This window comes from Odontesthes bonariensis, chromosome 21 (genome assembly GCF_027942865.1).
Source record: "Odontesthes bonariensis isolate fOdoBon6 chromosome 21, fOdoBon6.hap1, whole genome shotgun sequence".
Lineage (NCBI taxonomy): Eukaryota > Metazoa > Chordata > Actinopteri > Atheriniformes > Atherinopsidae > Odontesthes > Odontesthes bonariensis.
The window spans coordinates 25,536,067-25,560,484 of NC_134526.1; the positions used below are offsets into that span (position 1 = coordinate 25,536,067).

The following is a 24,418-nucleotide window of genomic DNA, read 5'->3' on the forward strand; positions in this document are numbered from 1 at the left end:
TACTGCTGGTAAATTTAATGTTATTTTGAGATTTAATCATCGCTTGAGAAATTGTCAGAAATTTTTTTTTTTCTTCATGTTTTTTTTAAATATATATATATATAAACCACAGCGTAGTAATATATATATTACTACGTAATAATATATATACATATATATTATTATAATGACTTTTAATGCTGCAAATGAATGATGGTGGCTAAAGAGTTCATCTAATTCTAGTTAAACTTTCAGAAAACTCGTGACGGAACTGTTTATTCGGAAGCTCGTGCGATTCAATAGAAAGTTACGCATCTGGGAGTGAACGGTGCTGAAAATGAGCCACAGTCTCCGGTGATAAGACAACCTCTTTCGGTCGGTGATTAGCTTGGCTTCTTGTCAATCACGGTGCCCTGCGTCCTCATTGGCCGATGCCTTCTTGGGAATCTCGCTTTAAATGTTTACGGGACAGGCAAGCTTTTGGAGTGGTCTTCAACGAAGTAAACAAATCGACAGAACTGCCGCATATTAAAGACAGCAAAGGGCGGAAACATGCTGTAGTCGTCTCCCGTGAACAGCTGCGGTCCAGAGGAAGCATTGAGCAGCCATGGAACTGGAAGAGAAACCAAAATATGGTAACTGTTTAAACCTCCACACGGGCACGCTTTGCTTCATTTGTCCGGAGACCTTACCATTAGTTACACTTTAACTACCTTTGCTTTGGCGGAAGGCGATATCGTTTCTCACGGATGTGTTGCAACTATCTTTTCGGTCCCAGAAACATTAGCCTTCGGGAATTTTTTCTTGTCCTCTGCTTTTTTTGAATTTATTATGATTATTATTGTTGTTGTAGGCAAAGTGAGCTGGTTTAAAGAAAACTTTCCCTTGGAGCTCGTGATCGATACTCACTCCTCCGACTTCACCCACAGTTTACGGGGCTTGAATACGGCGTCGACTTTTTTTATTTGCTCGTGTTTTTTGAAAATTGAGGACCCCCCCCCTTCGACTGAGTTTAAGGGGAACCTCGTTGTATTGTCAGGGCGTACAATGTCCCTTTCTCTCTGGTGCTTGACCAGTTGCTGCCACATTCCTCAGACTGGTATGAGAGGCAGCGCGAGCTCAGCTGTCGCCCCACCATGTTTAGAACTTAGCTTATTAGAAAATACCTCCAACAAGTGAGGAGGGTCTCCAGTTGTCAAGTAGGCGCCTACAGGCTCCACAGTTTAGTTTCAAACGAAGCCTGTTCTTAGTGTAGTTGCTTCATGTGGCTGTAAATATGTAATGTGGTTGTAATTATGCTCATAGTGGCACGCACTGTTTTAAGCTGAGTATAACAGACCTCTGTAGGGCCCTTACAAAAGAACTGCACTTCATGAAGAGACATCACTCTACAGAGAAGGGGAGAATGCTTCTCAGGCCTTCTTTTGGGTCAATAACCCTGTTCCTTGTGCAGAGGTATGAATGCAGCCTCCAGTTTTCTTCCAGCTGCTGTGATTTAAAAAAACAAACAGAAAAACATTATCCTTCCAGCCGGCATCCATAGTCTGTTCCTCCTTTGTCTGCACACACCCTTTCTCACTCTCCTTGCCACATGATGGCTAATTGATTCACTTTGCCGAGTCTCCGAGAAATAGGCAGTGCGTGCTCTGTTTGTGTGTGTGTGCGTGGACGGAGGCAAACTCACTTATGAAATTAAGGGTGGTACGAGGAAGAGGCCTTCCGAGCAGATTGGCCCAAGTCAATATTCCTCGGTGCATCTTGAAAGAGGAAACCGGGACAAAAAACCTCAACATAACACAAGAAACTGTAGGTTGCAGCCCAGGTTTTTCCATGTTGGAGTAATTTCAGGGTGGGATATATATAAAGAAACCTCAATGACAGGATCTGAGGCAGCTACGAAGCCATGCCCTGGTTCAGATTAGCTGTAATTAAAAGCCATATTTAGACGGTGGGTGGTTCGAAACCCGATCCCAAGACTCCCAAGGCTTCTTTTTTTGCTGTTAGTCGAAGTTGGTTCGAACTTACATATGCATACACATTTCACCTTTTTTTTTTCTGTACTTGCGGTGTTCAGCTCATTTCCAGTTTTCTGTTCCAGTTTTAAGAAGACAGCCAAAAAAAAACAACTCTCACTGCTGCCACCAGTTTCCCCTCGCTTGTTCTCGATAGTACTCTCACCGCTCACATGTGACTCTGGCTGATCTTAAACTTCCTGAGATTTTTACCGGCTATCATTGTTTTTTTTCCTTCAAGCATTGCTTGGCAGCGTCTCTTTAAACTTGTGCATGTATTACAGTCAGCATTGTAAATTTGAAGGAAAACTTGAGGTAATCCATTTCTGTATGAAGTTATCAGTTTCACATCATTGTTGGACGAATTTGCTCCACTCTTCTTTACGACGTTGCTTCAGTTCATCGAAGTAGGCAGCATTGGTTTGTGCACAGCTCTCTTAAGGTCCCACAGCAGCATTTCAGGAACATCGTCCTGCTTGATGACCCAGTTTCAGCCAAGCTTTAGCTGTTGGACAGATTGTTCTCACGTTTGACTCTAGAACACTTTGATATACAGAGGAGTTCATGGTGGACTCGCGGTCCTATGTGGCTGCAAAATGAGCCTAAATCCCCACCCTTTGACCACCGTGTTTGACGGTTGGTATGAGTGTGTTTGTGCCGATATGCTGTGTTTGGTTGTCACCAAACATGCCGCTGTTTTATTATGACCAAACATCTCCATGCTGTTCTTGTCTGTCTGTAAAGGACATTGTTTGAATATCGAATGTTGCAAAATTAGGGACTCCAGATTGTTTGAAAATGGCCAAATAACCCCGCTCAGGCTGATGGTGAACAACAGAAAATACAGTTTTCGTTTTACCTCGCGTTCGCATAAGCAACCGTCTCCAATTCTCAGCGGAACTGAGTGTTTGCTACCACAAGGGGGCGCACACGATCGCTCAGACTGGAAGCTGCTGCCGGACGTAAGCAGAAGCAGCTCCGATAAACGGTAAATATGGGACTGATAGGTGTCATAGTTCTTAGGATCACGACAGAAAAAGCGTCAGGGACGGTATCGTAGATGGTCTGCAAGGCTCGTAAACCAAGCACGGCGCGAGAAATCGACAATACAGAACATCGAAACGTCAAAAGCTAGCTCACACACCCCCTACTGGTCACCTACATATTGCATCTTGCGTATGCGCGATGTTCATTTCTGAGGACGTCACCAAATGCACGCAGGATAGGCGAGGCAGCCTCGATAAACACGCGTAGTTAACAGCAGCTGTATTTGAAGCCAAGGCTCAGTGCTGATGTCTTTCCTCCTTGGCACTGTGTGAACACACACCTGAACGCTCCAGAGCAGCACACTGCCCAAACATCTGCTTTTATAGAGGCACTCACACCTGCTGGTGATCAGTTACTCATGTAAGTTTGATCAGCAGCGAATACATTAAACACTGAAATATCGGCCGACTTACAAACACGTTTGGGGCAAATGTCCAGTGTCATGGTAACATTGAAGTAAGTGGGACAAATCTGTTTATTTTACAAAGCCAGTAATAAAAAATAAAAAAACTGAACGCAGACCACGTGGAGCGTCGTCCCTGATTACACGTGGACATTCATTGAGTTGTTACTTGGTTTTATTTGAGATAAGCGAGCTGCAGACTATTCGAACATTCAACTGTTCAACTGTCTCATTCAACTCCAGAGACAGAGGGCTCAAAGTTTCTGTTTCCAGAGAATGCAAATGTTTAAAGAGAGTTTTGTGTTGCTTCCTTTTTCACACTATAAATAGATCTGAACTGAGCCTTTCAGGCCAAGTGGAAGACCACTCCCTTTGGCCTTCAAGACAGACATGTGGGAGACAAAATATTAAAAAAAAAAAGCAGAGGGGGAGAAGCTGTAAGCTCTGGGTGTTCCCATGCTGTTGTCAGAGAAATGAAAGTGGAAACAAAATGCTTTTTCTGTATGAAGCAGGGCTGCTGCCAGCTGTCAGAAATATAGTCACAAGTACGTTTTATAGCTGCACATGACTTGTGAAGAAAGTCGCTCGTGCTGTCACAGGTTTTTTTTTTTTTTTTTGCAGGAGCAGAACAGATGGAAACATTCACTCATTCCAGCTCCCTCTCTTTTCTTTTCTTTCTTTTTTCCTTTTCCTTCTGTCTGTGCACTCATTGTTAAAGCGATGAATTCGTTTAACATGCTCTGATTGCTTTTGGCTGCTCAGCGCAGAAAGGGAGCGAGGTTCAAAACATCCGGTCTCCAAGAGAATGGGTTAAAAAAAAAAAAAAAAAAGTAGCTTTCCTGTTCCACTGTAATGCATTAGATGGAGGGGATTTATTATTTTTTTTTAGTTGCTACTGTTCGAGCCATTTTGCCGCTATTCAAAGCAAAAACCAAACGACTGAGCTTTTAGTTTAACAGCATGGGCCGTCTCCTGCCGCAGCTGCGGGCGTTTATCGTTCTTGAATGCCCCCCCACACACCTGAAACTAATCAGTCCCTCACAAGGCAAAAAGCAGCCAGGGTTCCTCCTTGTTTTGTTTTTTTTAATTTTTTTTACTCGTGATTCTGAAACATCTGCGCAAATTTGGCTTAAAAACAACAGCAACAAAAAACAAACAGTCTCACTCGTGGCCTTCCCCGTGCGCGGAGGAGTTTTCCATTCTGTGCGGCTTGTTTCAGACAGAATGGGGTCTTTTTGGGGAAGGGGGAGGAGACAGAGGGAGACGCACAGGTGGAGCGCAGATTGGACAGAAGCGGCTGTTTCGGGATAAACAGAAGAGGGTGGGTTAAGAGTGAGTTTTAGGTGGAGCTTTCCATGCTATTCAGGGACAGGTTAGACTGGTTGCTCGCGCTTCCCTCGTTCTGAGCCGTTAATACCAGCAGAGAGGGAAGGGGACGTGAAGTGGAGCGAAAGGACCTCTGTACATCTCAGCTTTTGGCCCGGAAAAGACTTTCAACATGCCAGAGGATGGAGAGTTCTATGGAAAACATGGTAACTGCTCCATTAACCTTTTTGTTTGGCAGTTTTAGGCGTTCTTTTTTTTTTCTCTGTCGCGCTTTAAGAAACGGTAGAAATGTCAGGAAATGTCTTTTTGGGTTTCTTTTGTCTTGGATTGCGGGGGAAAAAAAGAAGAAAAATCTCTTCCATGAAGTCTGGAGGTGTAGTTCCGAGTGAAACTGGAGCGGCAGTTTCAGCCTGTCAACACCGTGGGGTAGAAAGTAGGTGTGTGTGTTTATGTGGAACTTCCTATTATACCTGTGTGTGTGTGTGTGTGTGTGTGTGTGTGTGTGTGTGTGTGTGAGAGGTTTTTCTGCTGCACAGATCTCACTGGGCTGAGTCCATTATCTGGAGGCCTCCTTTTCCCTTTGAGTGAGAACGCTGGCTTGTTTGTCTTCCTACTAAATGCTGTTTATATCGTCTCTGAACTTGTTGAGGCGGTGTCACAGGTGACCAAAGGACGCTGCAACACAAACATGGAAGTACAACACCCGCGCCCTTTCACACAGGAAGCGCTGCCTGCCCTGTAACAGCCAGCTTCAGCTCTACCCGACTCACCACCACATGCATAATTGATCTGCCAAGACGCCACAGAGAATATCCTGCATGTGTCTAGACTCTAAGGTGCCATGAGTGCTGTATGTTCAGCCTACAGTATCCATCATTCACGCACCGTGTGCTCTTCATATTGCTTTCTTATATCACTTCCCCCGTAACGATTGGTGAAATGCCACGAACTTACGTTACCTATCGGGCCGAGAGACGAGTTTTGCTTAGATATGAGAGACTCTGGCTTCTGCTTCCGACACGCTGACCTCAAGATAAGCTGCGTCAAACTGAAGTGTGTGCTGAGCCTGCAGAATCTGACAGAAGAGAGGGGGGGGGGTTCTTATTATTCAGAATTCCACACTAACCTTAAGTCACCCATGTCTTCAGCAGCGCTACCTTGGAGAAAACTCTCAGCTCCACAGAAGGCAAATGTAACCAGAAATTTGAGACCCCCTTTCACATACTTTCGTTTGAAATGAGTTTTGGCACCCAGTGCTGTACAGAAGTCAAGAGTCACCCCTCGTTTCTTTATATACTGCCAGGAAAAAGAGAGGTGACTCGTGAGTGTCGCAATTTACTGAAACACGTGCTACGGCGGTAATCTGGATTATTCATACTTTGCAAGAGTTTGTATAATGACTTTTAAAGTCGGTGTTTGAGCACCTTTTATTCTCTGACACAGCCTGGACCCTCTTAGACCAGCTTTCTGTCATTTCTTTAAGCAGTCTTCAGGAATAGTTCTCCAGGCTGCTTGAAGGACGTCCCAAAGCTCTTCTTTGGATGTCGGCTGCCTTTTGTTCCTTTCTCTGTCAGGAAGATCCCACACTGCTTCAGTAATGTTGAGCTCCGGCCTCTGGGCAGGATTCATCCCTTCATAAGACCTGTTGCCACTGATTTTCAGTCCTTGTGCCATTTGGCATCCCTGTTTTCGCTGCCTTAAGAACGGCTTCTGACAGCCACCCTTCCATGGAGCCCATTTCTGATGAGGCCTTAGTGCACAGTAGATGGATCAGCTGAAGGTCCAGATGCATTTCTCAGCTCTTTGCTGAATTTTTTTATTTAAATTTTTTTCCCTGTTTCTTAAGGACATCCCTTTCAGATACTGTTCATCTGCTATCGATAGTTTTTCAGGCCTGACACCAGTTTAAGGATTTGCTGCACTCTATGCTGAGATGCCAGGTTTTCAGCTAATCGCTGAGGGAGTTTGGGAATCACCTTGTTGGTGTGAATATACTACTGTGTCTGTCAAACTGTGATATCTGGGGTATGCTTAATAGATGGAACTAAAGTAATGGGAACAAATAGTGTGTGTTTGACAGGCTTTTGGTAACAGAGTGCCCTGATATGCCATTTAGAAGGTGGTTCTTTGCTAAGTTGTCTGTTATGTGTAGTAACAACACTAGTTCCAGCATTACTCACACTTTTTTTCTTTTTTTTTTCAAATGCTTGAATGATTCATAGGTCAGTATTAAATGGCTTCAGAAGCAAACTATTTCCTCTGAAAGTGGTCGGTTTCATGGACTGAACTGAGTGTAAAAGGAAGAACACTGAATAACCATCAGAGAGCCTGGAGAACTGTGGCTCCAGATCACTTTCTAAGAGTACAGGAAAGTCTGGCTGCTTGGAAGTAAAATGAAAGGAATTTAGAGGGGGGCTCAACACGATATTGAGTCATGTTGTCTCCTTCCTTCACATGGCTTTGCTCCGGCTTAGTCACCAGGGAGGAATTTTGTTGGGTTGCCAGGCGTGCGAGGCCTGGAGGGGAAAGCCATCTGACAGAAGAATGGGCGGAAGACGAGGGCACGCTGCTTTTTAACCTGAAATCGTCTCCCACATCTCCACACGGGAATTGCTGAGCAGCTAATGAGCAGCGGTCTTCTCACTCGAGGGCGAGCATTCAGCTCTCCCTCTGATAAGATTTCACTGAGTCATAAAAGCATGTTTTCTTTCGTGCAGGCGAGCCGAGGAAGTACGATCCCACCTTCAAGGGTCCAATCCAGAACAGGTGAGGTGGAGCCGGGATTTCCGCTGCTGACTTTCATGCTGTGGAGTTCCAGTAAACACGGGGGGGCTTCTTTTTCTCTTTTGGTTGCAGGGGCTGCACGGACATCGTCTGCTGCATCCTCTTTGTTCTCGCCGTCCTGGGTTACATTGCAGTGGGAATTCTGGGTAAGGATTTTCAGTTTGGTTTACCTGTTTAAAATGCAAACAAAGAGCTACCCGTGGGGGGGGGGGGAGTTTTGCAACCTTTTACCTTTTCTTTTGATATGTGCTTCCAGCCTGGTCCCAGGGCGACCCCAGGAAGGTGATCTACCCCACAGACAGTCGCGGCCAGTTCTGCGGGCAGGTCGGCACCCCGCTTGAGTGAGTTGCTTTCCAAGTCTAAGCGTGACCGTATCGAGGACCAAAACTTTCATATCAATGTGTCAATCAGCTCTAGAAACCAACAGGCTTCTGCCCTACTTTCTAGTGAGAGATGATGGCTTCCTGTCAGGAGATTGCTGACTTAGCTCATAACAATACAGTCAGTGCTGATTATTTATTGTTTGTAGGATTGTAGATACTCTTGACTGTCAGGAGGATTATGTAAGCTGCTCACACAGATGCAGAAGTTGACCCTTTAGTGTTCCAAACTCGTTTAAGCGAGTCCGTGCATCATTCCGGGACGGCCCGGTGTTACGGTGTAACATCTCACAGCGTCAGTGGTTTCCGGTAGCTACGGCAAACCGGAAGAGGCAGTTTGGCTGTCCTGGTCAACGCCACGTATAGTGTGTGTGTCGCATGAAATTCCCATCGTTTGCACACTTGATTGCAATGTGGAGTGTGGTCAGAGCGAGCAGACGCATCCGAGTTGTTGCAGGAACAGCCGAGAACGGGACGAGAGGAAGCAGCTCTCAACACCATCCCCTATTCTGACTACTTTTATGAAATTTCCAAACTAATCTGTGTCTTATCTGTGAGGTTTTGTTTAAGCGTCGGTCTTCGATGGAACTGCCATTGCTGAACACAAAAACAATTAAACGAATTTCCAAATGATGCCATCAGTTAACCCTTTATAGGTGTCCGGCACTACATCTGCAGACCTGTAGTCTTCGTATCCGCTCACTGAAATGATGTTTAAGTAGTATTTTCTTTATTTGTGAGGCACATGATTTATCAGTGGACTGTCTAAGGACATTTGGGGAAAAATCTCCAACTTTGATCTGACAAAGGCAATAAAATTGATGGAAGTGTGGTCAGCTGACAACCGGTCTTAGGTTTTGGTTTCTACCAACTGAAAGTGACCGTCTGTTGGCTTTTTCTGACCTTTGTATTTATTTACTGTCCTTCTGCCTCCCCCAGGAACAAGCGCCTGCTGTTCTACTTCAACATCATGAAGTGCGCCAGTCCCATGGTGCTGCTGGAGTTCCAGTGTCCGACCACACAGGTGTGAACGGCCCCTGTGGTTTTCTGGCTGTTGTTCTCTTTCTTTTAATAACCACTCTCATTCAAGTTGTGAATTCTCAGAATGATCATGTTGCATGCAACTCGAATGCACAATCGTCTCGTTTTCCTTCCTCTTTCACGATGACACCAGTGCTGCTGCTTACTCCTCTTGCTGTGCTGTGTTTTCCCTGCGCTTCTTTGACGTTTGCGTGTCCTGATGTTCATGTTCATCCTTAGATGTGCGTGGAGAAATGCCCCGAGAAGTTCATGACTTTAATCAAAGCCTCCGCCAACCAAAAGGACTTTGACTACTATAAAAACTTCTGCAAGGAGGGTGTGACTAGATCAATGGTGGGTTGCTCTTTATATTTAGTTACTTTTCTCTCTGTTATTCTATACCACTTTGATTAGAATATGCATACATCTTTCCTTTGTTTCAGGGTACACCAGCAATCCTCAGAGCGGGTCTCTGTCCTGCTATGTTGATGCCCAGCAGGCCTTGTGAGTTGCATGAGGAACTTCACATGAGGAAACGACACGTATCATCATAATCTGTCATTATTAATTGAGCAAAACTAATTCAGAATGCAGAAGCAGTGTGTGAAAAATCCCCCCCGGCTTCCATACTAATAAAGAGGCTAAGTAGCAGCCAGGTGCCGCTAATGACATGTACTCGATTAACTGATCAGCAGTGATCTTAGCGAAGCAATTGTTGCTGCCCATTAATCTTACAAGAGGTTAGTCACATGTTCAGGACAGCTGTCATTCTTCCCAGGCGTGGACGTCCCAGCAAGTTCACCCCAAGGCCAGACTGTGCAGAGCTCAGAGAAACAAGAGCTACATCTCAGACTCTACGGGCCTCACTTAGCATGTTAAATGTTAAAGTTCATGACAGCACAGTTAGAAAAAGACTGAGCAAGTATGGCTTGTTTGGGAGTGTTGCAGGAGAAAGCCTCTGCTCTGTGGCAGCACAGCTTAGGTTTGCAAAGTTACATCTGAACAAACCCCAAGACTTCTGGAACGATGTCCTTATGCCATAATGCACAGCACCATGTTTGGTGAAAACCAAACACACCTCATACCAGCTGTAAAGCACGCTGGTGGAGGGCTGATGGTTTGGGCTTGTTCTGCAGACACAGGAGCCGGGTACCTTGCTGTCATTGAGTCCACCATGAGCTCTACAAGCTGGTAAATGATGGGGATGTACTTAGTTTTTCACACTCTGCTTTTGCATTTTGGCTTAGTGTTTTGCTTCGGGCATTTACCTAAAATACGACCCAGTCTTTAAATGACCTGGAAAAAAGGGTCAACTGATATAGGACGTACCTTCCTTTTCACATGACTGCATCTAAAATGTAACTGGAACTAATTTCATTGGCTCCAAATCTTTCTGACATCCGGTTTTTCTCCTGCTGTCCCTCAGTCACCCGTAGGTGCTTCCCAGCCTTGGGCCTGAAAGGAGGTGTGATAACCGTGGGAAACGACTCTCATTTCGACGATGGAACCGGAACCATGAGAAACGCCAAGGACCTTGTGGACGGAGTAAAGTGAGTCCATTCGTAGAATTATTGTAGTGAAAAGTAGCACAAGATGGAGTTCCACCCTGTCGAATGTGATAAACGCACCGGTTTCTCTCCCCAGGAACGCCACTGTGGTTATTGAGGCTCGTCAGGTGGTGATGAAGATCTTTGAGGATTACACACAGTCCTGGTACTGGATCCTCATGTGAGTGGTTAATCCTCATGATTCCTTGTTCACTTTGATCCCGTCTGCCTGAACTGAACTCCCCTCACTCGTGCTCTTTCTGTAGAGGGCTGGTTATCGCCATGCTCACCAGCCTGCTCTTCATCGTCCTCCTGCGCTTCCTGGCGGGCATCATGGTGTGGATCATGATTGCCTTGGTGATTCTGGTGCTCGGCTACGGTAAGGCGCATGATTGTGTTTCCTCATCTCCATTACACCTCTTTTTCTGAATGACTCAGTCGAGCCGTTACAGAAGCGCTCAGCACAGCAGAAGTGGCTCATGGGAAACTGTGGCCATTGTTAGAAAAACTTTTTTTTTTAGGGCTGGGCAACGATTAAAATTTTTAATCTAATTAATCACATGATTTCCCTGATTAATCACGATTAATTGCATTTGTACGCAAAATCCAAAAATGAATTCAAAAGTAGTGTATAGCTTTTAGCATTTAGTTTTATTTTAAATGTGCTGCCATATGAATGGAAGTGCCATAACATTTGTTGTGCAAACACACTTTTAACATCAGCATCTTTCTGTAGTTTTTATGTAGAAGCCTCGCTCCACTGTCTGTTTCCTTGAATGACTTGCTGCTATCAGTTGTGTGTTTTGCCTTTAAGTGATATTTTAGACTGGAACTACTACGCTGAGAAGACAATTCAACTTGGCAGTGTTTACAGATGACTTTGGTTCTGTCGACTTTAAAATGAAAATGGCCGAGTAAAAGTTCCGTACCCTTCTCCATGTTTGGTGGATCCGCCGATTACTTTCTTTTCCGGTTCCGCAGAAGATTTTTATAAAATAAATAATAAAACAGGTGGTTTGTGGCGTAGTGGGTTGAGCAGGCGCCCCATGTACAGAGGCTATAGTCCTCGCTGCAGCTGGCCCCGATTCGAGTTCCGCATCGGACGGCCCTGTGCTGCGTGTCGTTCCCCCTCTCTCGGCCCCCTGCTTCCTGTCTCTATGAACTTCCATTAAAGGCACAAAAGCCCTCAAAACATTTTCTTGTTTTAATTTAAAAAATAAAAATAATAAATGCGTTAATGCGCAATAAAATGTGTATCTGCGTTAAATAATTAATGCGTTAATGTGATAATAACGAGTTAACTCGCCCAGCCCTACTTTTTTTTTTTTTTTTTTTTTTTTTTTTTTTTTTTACATGGAATATCCACAAATGTGGACCAATAAAACCACTTATTTCCTGAAAATTCTATAGGTTGTAGCTTTGAGGGGTCAGATCAGAGTGAACTAACCCTTACAGACAGCTGCAGTGTTATAAATGCTTTTGCAATCTGGGTGTGAGCTGCCGGCCTGTAAAGAATAACACAGCATGAAGTACAGATGCTTCCTGTCGCTCTGTCACGAGACTTTGAATAGTGAACGCATTAACTATTTCTGCTACTGTGCGATTACTTCTGGGAATAAAAGGTGACGTATCTAACCAGGTTATCGCCTGGTGGAGGCCTAGCAAACATTGTGATGTAGTACGGCTGGCGAGTGTCTCTCAAGAGTGTCGAGCTGAAAAGATGTGATGCAGAAAGTATTCTGTAGGAATGGTCTTCTAACTGCTTATAATTGTGAGGTAATGCTCCTTTGCGACCACTGGTGTGTTGATCATCGTGTATCTGAGCGTATCTGCAGCAGTGGGGAGTGAGTGGAGGGCAGCAGGCGGGAGAATTAGTTGCAACTCTCTCCGGTCGCAGTTGCCGCTCTGGCATATTCGCACATTCTCTCAACAGCAGATTATGCTGAGGTTTCCACTTGGGATGGATGAAGTCCAGGGAGAATGTTTTGCACATGACGCCTGTTCTCTGGAACATTTCAGCACTCCAGACTGAAAGTGGAAAAAAACGGCTTTAGTGAACTTATCTTATCTTTATGGCTGCGAATGCCTTTCCCAATGTGGTGAACAAACAGTCGGAATGTAGAATCCCTGTGCCCTAACCTGCAACTGCACACTTTTATTTCCAGTTCTGTGGCCGTTTATTGTGTTGTTGTGGTCCGTTTGCCGCAGCATCTGCATTTGGAGCTTTGTTTGCTGTTACTGCTTCAACTTTGACAACAATTTTCCAGAATAGGCTTATAGATGAGACGAAGGCGCCTGGAGAAATTTGCTTCAATTCCCTCAAAGTCTTCACTGTTGTGGTGAATGTGCAAGCACTGTTTGTCCCTCTTACTTTCCCCATTCTAATTAAAAAAAAAGAAAAACTAATTCTGATTCTTTGAAACTCTCTTTTTGCTCTCTAGGCATCTTCCACTGCTACATGGAGTACGCTTCCCTTAAAGGGGAAGCTGGCTCCAACGTGACCATACAGGATCTGGGCTTCCAGACGGACTTCAGCGTCTACCTGCAGATCAGACAGACCTGGCTGGCCTTCAGTCAGTTCACACCCCAAACTTCAACGTAGCGTCGGAGTCGACTGTCGTGTCAAAGCGGCGCACTCATTCGATCTCCCACTCTCATTCTTTTAGTGATTATCCTGGCCATCGTGGAGGTCATCATCATCCTGCTGCTCATCTTCCTGAGGAAGAGGATCCTCATCGCCATTGCTCTCATTAAAGAAGCCAGCAGGTGAGCAGCGCCGGGCCTTTTTGGAGGACAGTTGGATCAGCGGGGTTTAGTGTTTAATTTCTCTGGCTCGGAAGCGCGTAACCGTCGGCGACGCTGCTGTTCTGTTTGCAGAGCCGTCGGGCACGTGATGTGCTCTCTCCTCTACCCGCTGTTCACCTTCCTCCTCCTGGCCGTGGTCATCGCCTACTGGGCAGTAACTGCTGTGTATCCTTTGATTCTCAACTCTCATTTGCGCTGAAACTTGTTCTCGGCACATAGCGTCGGTCTCTCTCAAACGTTAAGGTAACATTTTGAATTGAATCCGAATCTGACGTAATTTAGGGGATTACAAAATAACCGGCCGCTTCACGCCAAATGTCTCATCAGCCAGCAGAGGGCGACACAGCTAAGGTTCCTGCTTCATTTCAGACTGCATCCTTCAGACTGTTGCAGTATATGTGACGTATAAATATCAGAATAAGGAGCCTGGGCATTTTGTTGGCTTAAAAGAGGGGACGTCAGCCGTCTCCACAGATAGAAACTGAAACGCATGGAAGTGGTTTATTGGTTGTAGGCCTTGACAGAACGGATCAGTTTCTTGTCTACCTCCAATGAGCCCATCTACAAAGTGTTCAACGAGACGGCGTGCGAGCACTCCAGAACGACTTGTGAACCGGCTGTAAGTGGTCTTCCTTTCTTTTTCAGTCACTTCTCGATCTACCTCCCGCTTTGAATAACGCTGCCGTGGCTTCTCCTTGTCCCGAAGCGCCTCGGTGCTGCTCACGTTGAACATGAAATCCTCAGGATTTCTCTCTCTCCCCCGTGCACAGAACTACTCGACGAGCTCCATGAAAGCGCAGTGCCCCGACTCGGAGTGCCTTTTCGCCTTCTACGGCGGCGAGACTGCTTACCACAAGTACCTGATCGGCCTGCAGTTCTACAACGTGTTTCTCTTCTTCTGGTGTGCCAACTTTGTCACGGCTCTGGGACAGATGACCTTAGCCGGGGCGTTTGCCTCTTATTACTGGGCCTTCGTCAAGCCAGACGACATGCCTGCTTTCCCTGTGTTTTCTTCCCTGGGGAGATCTCTCAGGTGTGTAGAAATCCTCCTTTTTTTGTTTTTCTTGTATCCACGGTGATTGTCTTGTTTTGTGTTGCTCTCAGTTGACACACACACACCTTGTTCTCGTACCTTTTAACGTTTACTTGTATCTGGTTTTAGGTACCACACAGGGAGTCTGGCATTCGGCTCGCTCATCCTCTCAATCATTCAGATCATCAGGGTTTTTCTGGAGTATGTGGACCACAAGCTCAAAGGTCTGCTCGATCAATGATCCCTTTAAAGTGTGAAGCATCTCCTGGACACGCTGGGTCAGATTGGGGGACGTTTGGCTTGACTTTTGATTGTGCCGTCTTCCACAGGAGCCGAGAACAAGTTTGCCAAATTCCTGCTGTGCTGCCTGAAGTGCTGCTTCTGGTGTCTGGAGAAATTCATCAAGTTCCTGAACAGAAACGCCTACATCATGGTGCGTGGTTTTCCTTTTGCTCCGACTTAACCCGCTGAAGCCGGAGGGATGCAACGCGAGAGCCGGCTCGGCGGAACCTGCAGCTCCAGTCAGGGATAACTGCTCTACTAAACTAAAACGTTCATCGTAATTCTGTAGATTTACTGTCAGTCTGATGGAAAACAGTTGTTTCTTTTGTTTAAACACTAGTCCTAAAAAGAGTTTGTAGTTTTGCAGTTTAATTTCATTATAAAACATCAACATAGATTTCATACTCCAAACACGACCTGCTCCTGAGCAGGTTACAAGCTCAGCATCAGTTACCACGGTGTTCTGTCCAGGTTTGAGCCACCGCCACGACTCTAAAAGCGGAGCTCGGGCTCATGATGCGGGCCTCCAGGGCCGCTGTCCTGCAGGTTTTAGGTGTTTCCCTGCTTCAACATACCTGATTCAGATCCCCTCAAAAGATTAAGCTCTGCACAAGCCTTCTGACGAGGCATTGATCTGAATCTGAAGCTTTAAACTTGCTTTGCTGAACTCTCTGCAGTCATTAAAAACGGACGTAATGTGTGTGTTTGGCCTCCAGGTGGCGATATATGGCAAAAACTTCTGCACATCTGCCAAAGATGCCTTCTTCCTCCTCATGAGGAACATGATCAGGTGACTTGAATGTTATCTGGAATAGTTTTGGCTGTGCGTAAAGAGCTGTGGTTTTAACCTCATGACAACCTTGAATCCCTCAGAGTGGCCGTCTTGGATAAAGTGACGGATTTCCTCTTATTTTTGGGCAAACTGCTCATCGTTGGGCTTGTGGGTGAGTGTTAATATCTTTATTTTTTTTCTGTTTCTTACTGTACGATCAGTACTTGTCGATCTGGATACGATATTTTGCTTCGTTAAAACCGCTCGCTTTGGTCTTTTCATCCACAGGAGTCTTTGCTTTCTTTTTCTTCTCCGGGAGAGTGAAGGCCTTTGAGGACACGGCGCCAAACCTCCACTACTACTGGGTTCCCATCCTGGTGAGTCGCCGCGCTTTCAGCTTTCAGAGCGGCTGTTAATCGTGTTTTACTGTGAAACCGCGCGCGTGCGCGCATCAGGAGTAAAAAATGTGCGGTTCTTGTCGTCCTCGCCAGACTGTGGTGGTCGGATCATACCTCATCGCCCATGGATTCTTCAGTGTCTACGCCATGTGTGTGGACACGCTGTTCCTCTGTTTCTGTAAGTGATGCATCCTCCGACGTGCTGTTTTTGGTTGCTCAAACCTCACCTGACCCTGCTTTTGGTTTTGGGCTGTCACTAATTCTAAATGGCTTGAACATGGTGTGCTGTAAAGATTTCCTCTACTATTTCAGAAGGAAAAAGTCTTGCCCGTTGTTACAAAGTTAACTGAGGAGCGCAGCTGCTTTGTGATGAGCTTTAACTTTCAGAATCTGCATTGTCTGTGGGTGCTTTTGCTTGCTTGCTGTTTGACTTCCTTTCTCCTTTTTTTTGTCTTCCTCTTTTTCCTCACTTTCCACAATTCAACACCTCCATTTCCCCCCTCCTACTGGCCTCATACCACTTTTACCCCTTTTGCTTATACACTAATCTTCTGTTCCACCCATTAACACTAAAACAAACACACACACACTCACACACACAATAAGGCGAAGACCTGGAACGCAACGACGGTTCGGCTGCAAGGCCTTATTACATGTCATCGACTCTTCATGAGATTCTGTGGGAGGACAAGGCTGAGGATGCGTGCGCGTCCTCGGCTCAGCAGCAGCACGATGACGACGCCCAGCCTGACACGGCCGAATCCGGAGGGTGCGGCGCAGAGAGGAAGACTTTTTTCACCTGATTCAGCGGCACAACGGATCCTTTTTTGTTTTATTTTTTTTGTTTCGTTATCGGGAATTTGTTTTCACCAAGCAGGAAATTCCCCTTCGTGTCTTATTCACTCATCTCCGGTTGTAGTACAACTGTGGAACATCTTGCCTTAAAGTGGCAGAGATTTGACTGTTTAGCTTCAGTTGATGCAGCCGGATGAAAGACTCTCCTCCGTAGCTCGTAGCACACAGTGTGGCCGTGTACACCCTTTTTTGTTTGTTTGTTTGTTTCCGTGCCCGTTACCGTGTGGAAATGTCGACCATTTGCTAAACCCCTCCTTCCAGTAAGCCCGGCAAATCGTGGGATTAGAAATGGAAGTTTTGTAGGCGTCATTAGCTCAAAACCAAAGCCAGCTTGGGATCAAACGGTGTGTGTGGTGCATAAGGTGCCGTCTGCAGCATCTTTGGCTCAGGAGGTGACCACCCGCTCAATTGATGGCGTTTCATTAGTTCCTTTAATGTTAAAAGGGAAACTTATGGATGACGAATGCATGCTTGTTGTTGCAAGAAAGGAAAACCTGATTATCAATTCCGTATTAGCAGCCAAACGTGGTTAAGTTGGAGGAGAATAAGACCGTCTTTGTAGGAGTGCTCCATAAACATGTTTTCCAAAACGAGTCAAATGGAAACGGCACTTCTAACCATCGCACTGAGCTCACATTAGTTTAGTTCTGCTCGCCAACTACAGCTGGCGGATTTTTGCTTTTTGTCATCGTTTGTATTCTCATGAAAGGGGCGTGGCTTAGGGAATGGTCGACTGAACGTTTAGCATGCGTCTTAAAGGTGTTCACTGGACTTTGGTACGTATGTGACTCGTTGCACGGTTTAATATCATGAAATGCAGTCTAATTTAGTTTCTTTTATTATTTTTTTTTTATCATTATGTAACAGTACTGGGAACCTCTTTAGCTGCTTTGTGGTCATTTGAAAAGCGGTGGAAAAACTTGCTCAGGTAAATATCTGGATGCTGGATGAATGGCTTTCTGATCTGTTGTAGCCTTTCGAATAGTTCCTCCCTCACTGCCTGCAGACAGGAGAAACTTGAAGCCCATCATGTGCCTCGTTTACAGTGATAGTCTTTTTTTTTTTTTTTTTTTTTTTTTTTTTTTGCATCTAAGCGTTTTCAAAGGTTCCCAGTTGTTTACAGTTGATGTCGGATCATCTTTGTTACTCCTTCAGAGTTTCTCTCAGTGTAGCACTTTAATGATCACACTAAGCCGTATCAGACCGGTCTGTACAGCTGAGTAATTGTGGGTTTTTGCTCTGTATCTTTTTGTTGAACTTTTTACGGCGTAGATGGTGCGTGTTGTAGCTCCATTACAAAGAAAGTTCAACAGTATGCTGCTTCAACTCTCTGAACTATTCATTAAAGTGTTTTTCTCTTGTTTTTCTACCAAACTGAAGTTTTTTTTTTATTTACGACTCCTAACTACAAATCGTGAAGTTTGGTGCTCCATACAAATTTCCATTCAAGCTACATTCCGTATTAAGAGCAGTAACTCTAAACTGAATCTCTTTCCAGTGGAAGATCTCGAGAGGAACGACGGCAGCGCAGAGAGGCCCTACCTGATGCCCGAGAGCCTCCGCAAAGTCCTGAACAAGAAGAACAAGGCCGAGCCGGCTCAGTAGAGCGCTCGATCGAGCAGAGAGGCGAGGCTGCGTTTTCGTCACCAGGAGCCCACCGGTGACGATTCAGCAGCGTCTGTTACAGACAAATGGTTCATATCTGCGGTCTAACGTGTGGTCCTGTCGGGATCATCACAGGTCTTCATACCCGCGTGCCTGCCTCGTTTCTTCAGTGAGACGTTTCATGGTTGTTGTTTTGTTTTGTTTTTTTAAGATTCATTTCCAGTTCAAAGCATCCCAACATGATTTTAGTCTCTTTTTTTTCTTTTTCTTTTTTAAATGAAAGAAGCAGATTGCTTTGAGCATGTTTTTATTTTCGTGTTTTTAGATTTGAGTGTCACATGAAGGTACACGATCTGTTAATGCTGTTAAATGTGTCTTTGTTTTTTGTCATATACGTTAGATTTGAATATGTAACCGTGTTACCAAAGCGTTTTACACTACCGGTCGGTCGCAGCTGAAACCTTTTTGTCATTTATAACCCAAAAGCGTCTGACGCTGCGGCGCGACTTTTATCAGCAGCCGCGTGGTGAGAAGTGTAATCCAAACGGAAGCACACATTTATATTTATACTAATTGTTGTACAGAATTGTACTACGGGTTTCTCTTCCTTGTGAGGTTGAAATGTTTTCAAATAAAACATAGTTTTTCTACAAAGTCTTTTTGACTCTTCAGTCATTCCTTCAGCTGTCCTGTGTGCGAGGTCACGTGTATCTCACACGGAGCCTCAACCCCATTTACCCAGTAATAAGTCGGAGCCACTTTCAAGTCTCAAGAATAACCAAACCAGCTGAGATCAACCCAGATAACAGGAAATAAACCTCCTGATGCACTCTATTTGGGTTTGGACTTCTAAATCAAATCAAATTTATTTGTATAGCACATTTCATGTACAAAACAATTCAAAGTGCTTTTACATAAAATAAAAGCATTGCAGCAGGGAGTGGAAGAAGCATTAAAAATACATAAAAGAATATAAAGAGAAACAAAATGATTTAAATGAATGTAAAAACAAGCAACAGTCCAGATAAATTAAAAGATATCGTGCAGATTTCATGCATAGACACATGAGAAAAGAAATGTTTTTACCTGGATTTAAAAATGTCTCCATTTGGTGAAAGTTTAATCTCCACTGGCAGTTTGTTCCACTTGTTGGCAGCATAACAGCTAAATGCTGCTTCTCCATGTTTAGTCTGGACTCTGGACTGGACCAGCTGACCTGAGTCCTTGGATCTAAGAGCTCTGCTTGGTTTATATTCTCTGAACATATCACAGATGTATTTTGGGCCTAAACCGTTCTGGGATTTGTAAACCATCAGCAGGCTTTTAAAATCTATTCTGTGACTGACTGGAAGCCAGAGTAAAGATTTTAAAACTGCTGTGATGTGTTCAGATCTCTTAGTCCTGGTTAGAACTCTAGCAGCAGTGTTCTGGATGAGCTGCAGATGTTTAATGCTCTTTTTGGGAAGTCCACTTAAATGAGCGAGTCTACTGGAGATGAAACCTAGAATATTCCAAGTGCAAGGAATTTCTGAGCCATGGCAGCAACTCGGGACGTCTAAAAATTTTCCCGTCTGCCTGATCTATACATCCAGCATGAATGGTCATCCCACAATTTAATTCTAGATGTAACACAGGGAAGAACCCCCCACAAAATAAAGAGTATAAAAGGCATATAGTGGCAAAACGAGCCTTAACTACACGCAGCAGCGGGAGCTTGGCAAAGAATATCAGAAAACCAGGACAAACCAGGCAGTCTTAAGTGAACGCAGTGTCGGAAACCACAGACCGTGACAGAAAGTTTCTTTGTTTCTTGAGGTCTGCCACAGCATTCAAGCATTTTCCCTGCTCAGCGTGCTGTCAGCTCCATCTCTGCTGAAACAATGCCACACTAGAGGATTCACTGCTCGCAGAATAATTCTTCAACTTCCATAGAATTGGGCAACTGAGGGAGACCTTGAAAAGTCTTTAACGTCTGGATGTTCCACAGTTTCTGGTTCATGGATATTTCCCAAAATGTAGTTTGTTCTTATAATCAAAATGCCAAGTTGGCAACTGAGGACATAACTTTACATCTCTAAACAGATCTCTTGTTGGGAGTGTGAAGTGTCAGCAGGTGGAAAATTCCCATCTTTGTGCACATTTCTGTAAAAACGGTAAAGTCTAAGTATATATTAATACACCCAAATTTCCGATGAAGCTGCTGTCCTTCACATACTTTCTTTTTTTTCTGTCAGATGGCTAAACGCGTCAGAAACTGTGAAATCGGCTCATCAAGCCTGCTTGTCAACTTCTCCTATCTGCTTAAAGAATTTCCAGACTGTTGCTCTGCTCTAATAAAATCCTGATCCTTATAACCGCAGCGTCATCTGACAAATTCACCTTTTAAGTGACCTAAAGACCATGTCTGTGCAGTGAATTCAGCTATACTTGTATATTTGGTGATCTCCCACGGACAAGGTAAGAACAGGCCGATTAGCATATATGGTTTCCCATGAAGTCCACAGTGCCACAGTGTTGGATATACTTCAGTCAATAACTTGATTTCGCTCACATGCATGTACGTGGTCCAATTAAATGTCCAAGTTGACCTGTAACTGTAGCTAAACTTAGCTGTGCACATAACTACACAAACTGACCTATTCATTACTCTGGCATAGAAAAGGCCCCAAACTAAAGGGATGAACCCGTGTTGTGTCTACACATAACAAGCAACTTAGCAAAGAGCCGAGAAAAATCAATCAGTTGGATCTTTGTTACTAGCAGCCTGTTGCAAAGACACATCTACCAAAAATACTACAGGTAACAAAGTGTGCCAGACACAAAATAGCATTTAGACGTTAGCCGTTAGCTGAAAACTTGCCATGTCTCTGCACGGTGCGCAGAGTGTCATTAAATAGGACCAATGGAGGATAAAAGAAGAACCGGGAGACCAGAGCTAACCAGACTGAAACTTCTACTTCATCAGCTGCTGAACTGTTCACCAGTTAGTTACTAAGATTTCCTTTGACTGCTCTTTGGTGCCACGTGGCTAGTTTACAGTGGACTTTTTTTGCTGACTGCTGCATGTTGAGGCTCAAGAACCTTGGAAAAATGGTTTCATCACAAAAAGCAAAAACCCTCAACATTACACTTAGCATTTTCCCCCCACAGGAAATGGTTTAGATCGGCTTTAAAGAACTATCTGGAAAAATTGCCAAAGCACTGACCGCAAACTTTAAAGCGCAGCTGTATGGAACGCAAAGATGACCAAAGCTTTAGGCGAAAGTGAACCGTGCCGAGACAGTTGACCTACTGTCAATAACTGGTTATTGCCCTCTGCGAGTGCTTGTCGTGAAACTCATGAATGCTAAGACTTTCAAAAGGTATTTGTCCCTCGTGTTTTCTCGATAAAGGAGAGTCTGTCCACATTCCTCACCACTATAACCTTTTTGTGCATCGACTTACCTCTAAATTCTCTGAATTCCTGAATCCAAAGTTCAAAAGCCTGAATCCTATGGATTGGACTGTTAAGACTGTTAAACCTGAATGAAACATTGTTTTTGACGCTAACTCATCCCCACGGGACACAGGAGTTTTTGACTTATCACACTGGTTATTTTGTTCCAGTTGAAATAAAACAAGCTAAACCGTATCTGCCAATGATTCTGCCAATGATGTCATATTTCTCAGACTGACAAATCAGGGGACTTTCTGTGCCACGGGAGAGATGTCATGATGTCATGACTTCTACTAACACCTAGCAGACTAGTTAGCATTGACACTTAGCGAATATCATCTGAACATGACGAAAAGTTTAGTTGACATCCTGGCAATATTCGCTATCGGGGGGAAACAAACTGTTTGGGAAACGTCCAGTGAATGTTGCCCGCCCAAACCTTTCCACAATGTGACCTCAAGGAAAGGTTCTGATGGTTCACGGACGCTTACCATGAATATCCTAAATGAATTGAACCTTTAGAGCATATTTCTTTGACCTAGCTAAAAGGTTACGGGCTTTACCTTCAAGAAAACCTTCAGAAAATGTTCTCAGAACATTGCAGGTCGCAAATGTTATGATTCACTCGTTTATAGGCGCATATGTATAAAATGTGACACTTAATCTTTAGCCCACTTCTAAATATATCGTACAGCTTTTGTGCATTCACACAACAATAACAGAGTTTATGTGTGTAGATCCACAGATTGTATTTGGATTAAGCTAATCTCAACCTGGATTAACATCTAAAGGTGGATTTTTAAAACGGTTGTACTTCAAAAACTATCACTACAAGAAGGCGGAGACTTGGTGAGACAAAGTGTGTAAAGATCTCAGAAGTGCTTCCACGTCGGGTTGCACCACCCATTCCGACATCCCGCCATTCCGACACGCAAACGTCCCACCATTCCAACAAGTCTTTCCATATAAGGAAACGTGCGTTACTCAACAAAAAACAGTCCCTTCTTTCTGTTCATGCATTTGACATGTTTTAAGACATGTATAGATGTGATCCAGTCTTTAAAAGCGTAATTAAAGCCTCTCCACCTCTCTCTCTGCATGTTATTCTTCAAAGCTTGTGATGTTTGAATGATATTAAATTGATACTGAATGATTATTTAAGGGTCAAATCTACAGTCAGAGGGGAGGATCGGGTGGATCTGGGCTTATTTCGAATTCAAATGTATTACTTTTTTGAACACATACTGTTTTGAAAAGCAAATCGCTTTATTTTTTTGACCCCAGCCAACTAGTCGGACTACCTTCGTCAACACCAAAATGAGGCCGGAACTCGGCTCACAGGACGCAGTAGGGGGTAAGTCAGTATTCATGCACGATATTGCTAGTATGGGATGTCTTAAAGCTTCATGTCAAAAGAGGCAAACTATCCCTTTAAATTCAAAGAGAGAGAACATGTTAGCTTGTCTAGCATTACACAACACAATGCACAGTGGTAAGGATTTGGTGGACCACACCAAAAGAAGTGATGTTTCTGTTCTGCCAACAGAATAGAAAGTAGATCTGCACCATGATCTTAGACAAAGGGGACACATGAGTATCACTTGTGTCAGTTGCGAGTTAGAATGTCACACATGAGTACTTGCAACCTAAATGTAAGATAGCAGCTCGCTTTGTGTAGTATGCTGCACTAAATCAGGAGCTTTGGACGGTTTTGTAGCTGTTTACAGTGGAAGAGAAGAGGAGAAGATACATCGGTTGATGGAGAGTGAAGTGCAAAACATAGGAAAGAGAAACCATCTTTCACAGAAAGGCTGAGTTTGTTCTCATTTTCCCGGAAAAGCTGGTGTCATCGAGGTCTCATTGAGGAAATGTCTGTGAATACATAAACAGTCACTTATTCACTCTTCACCTGCTTCAGAGCCTTATGAAACTGGGATTTTCACTGTTTGGAGAGGAAAAATAAAATTGGAGTCTGTAGTGGGACGGACTGGGATGACAGGCAGATATCTTTTATGCCACTGAGTTGAATGCCACTTAAATAAATACTAAGTGGCATTCAAGTGTCCCAAGCTGTTGGAACACTGAGGCATTTGTGGCTTCTCTTTTCCTAACGTCCATCCATCTATCCATCCATTTTTTATACCTGCTTAATCCAACTCAGAGATAAATCTAGTCTTTCCATGATCTCATTTATGAGATACTGTCATCATATCAGCGTTACACATCACTGTAAGGGCCAATCATGAGCTTTCCCTTCTTTGTACTTTAAATGAAGAAGATCTAGGGCTAGTCATCATCAAGATAACAGTCCCACGCTGCGATGTTTAAGCATAATGGGAATTCCTTCATCTACTGAATGGGATTGCGCCTCTGCTCTCACATAGATTTTTTTTATGTAAGATCAATATATGCCACCAGGACCTGTTTTTTTTTCTTCCAAAAACTAGTTTGGATGCTGATCATGGTAGATTGTCCAATCTACATCCAATTATGGACATAGATAGATGTGGTCTGCCCCCCACAAAAAGCACTTCAGCTCATCTGCACAAGTTAAATTTCTTTCTAAAATTTCTTTTGGATGAAATCAAATCTGTTTTACAGAAAGCAATGCGTTCACACTGACAGGTACAAATCCTCTTATTCTGACTGCCCTGTTGGAGTCCCACAAGGCTCTATTCCTGGGCTTCTTAAATTTACAGTTTATGTTGATAATTTAGTCCATTGATGGACTGGT

The 24,418-nt window shown here is 44.1% G+C and overlaps 1 protein-coding gene across 4 annotated transcripts; it reads left to right on the plus strand.

The window, feature by feature from the left end:
- The first annotated feature begins 428 nt into the window (after positions 1–428).
- LOC142370863 (choline transporter-like protein 2) lies at positions 429–18,905 on the plus strand. Of its 4 annotated transcripts, none has more exons than XM_075453381.1 (22): positions 429–614; positions 7,485–7,533; positions 7,624–7,697; positions 7,808–7,892; positions 8,871–8,955; positions 9,192–9,305; positions 9,395–9,455; positions 10,378–10,501; positions 10,596–10,679; positions 10,765–10,877; positions 12,940–13,071; positions 13,165–13,264; positions 13,376–13,468; positions 13,838–13,922; positions 14,074–14,336; positions 14,466–14,560; positions 14,666–14,769; positions 15,335–15,408; positions 15,492–15,562; positions 15,679–15,767; positions 15,882–15,966; positions 16,395–17,689. In XM_075453381.1, exons 1-22 carry the CDS (start codon positions 587–589, stop codon positions 16,589–16,591), a joined length of 2,205 nt encoding a protein of 734 aa, XP_075309496.1. In that variant the 5' UTR covers positions 429–586; the 3' UTR covers positions 16,592–17,689. The 4 variants fall into 4 exon arrangements, with proteins under 4 accessions (XP_075309496.1, XP_075309498.1, XP_075309495.1 ...); XM_075453383.1 differs by lacking the exon at positions 16,395–17,689 and adding an exon at positions 18,142–18,905 and having other exon boundaries at positions 431–614; XM_075453380.1 differs by lacking the exon at positions 429–614 and adding an exon at positions 4,806–4,973.
- Positions 18,906–24,418: the final 5,513 nt, after the last annotated feature.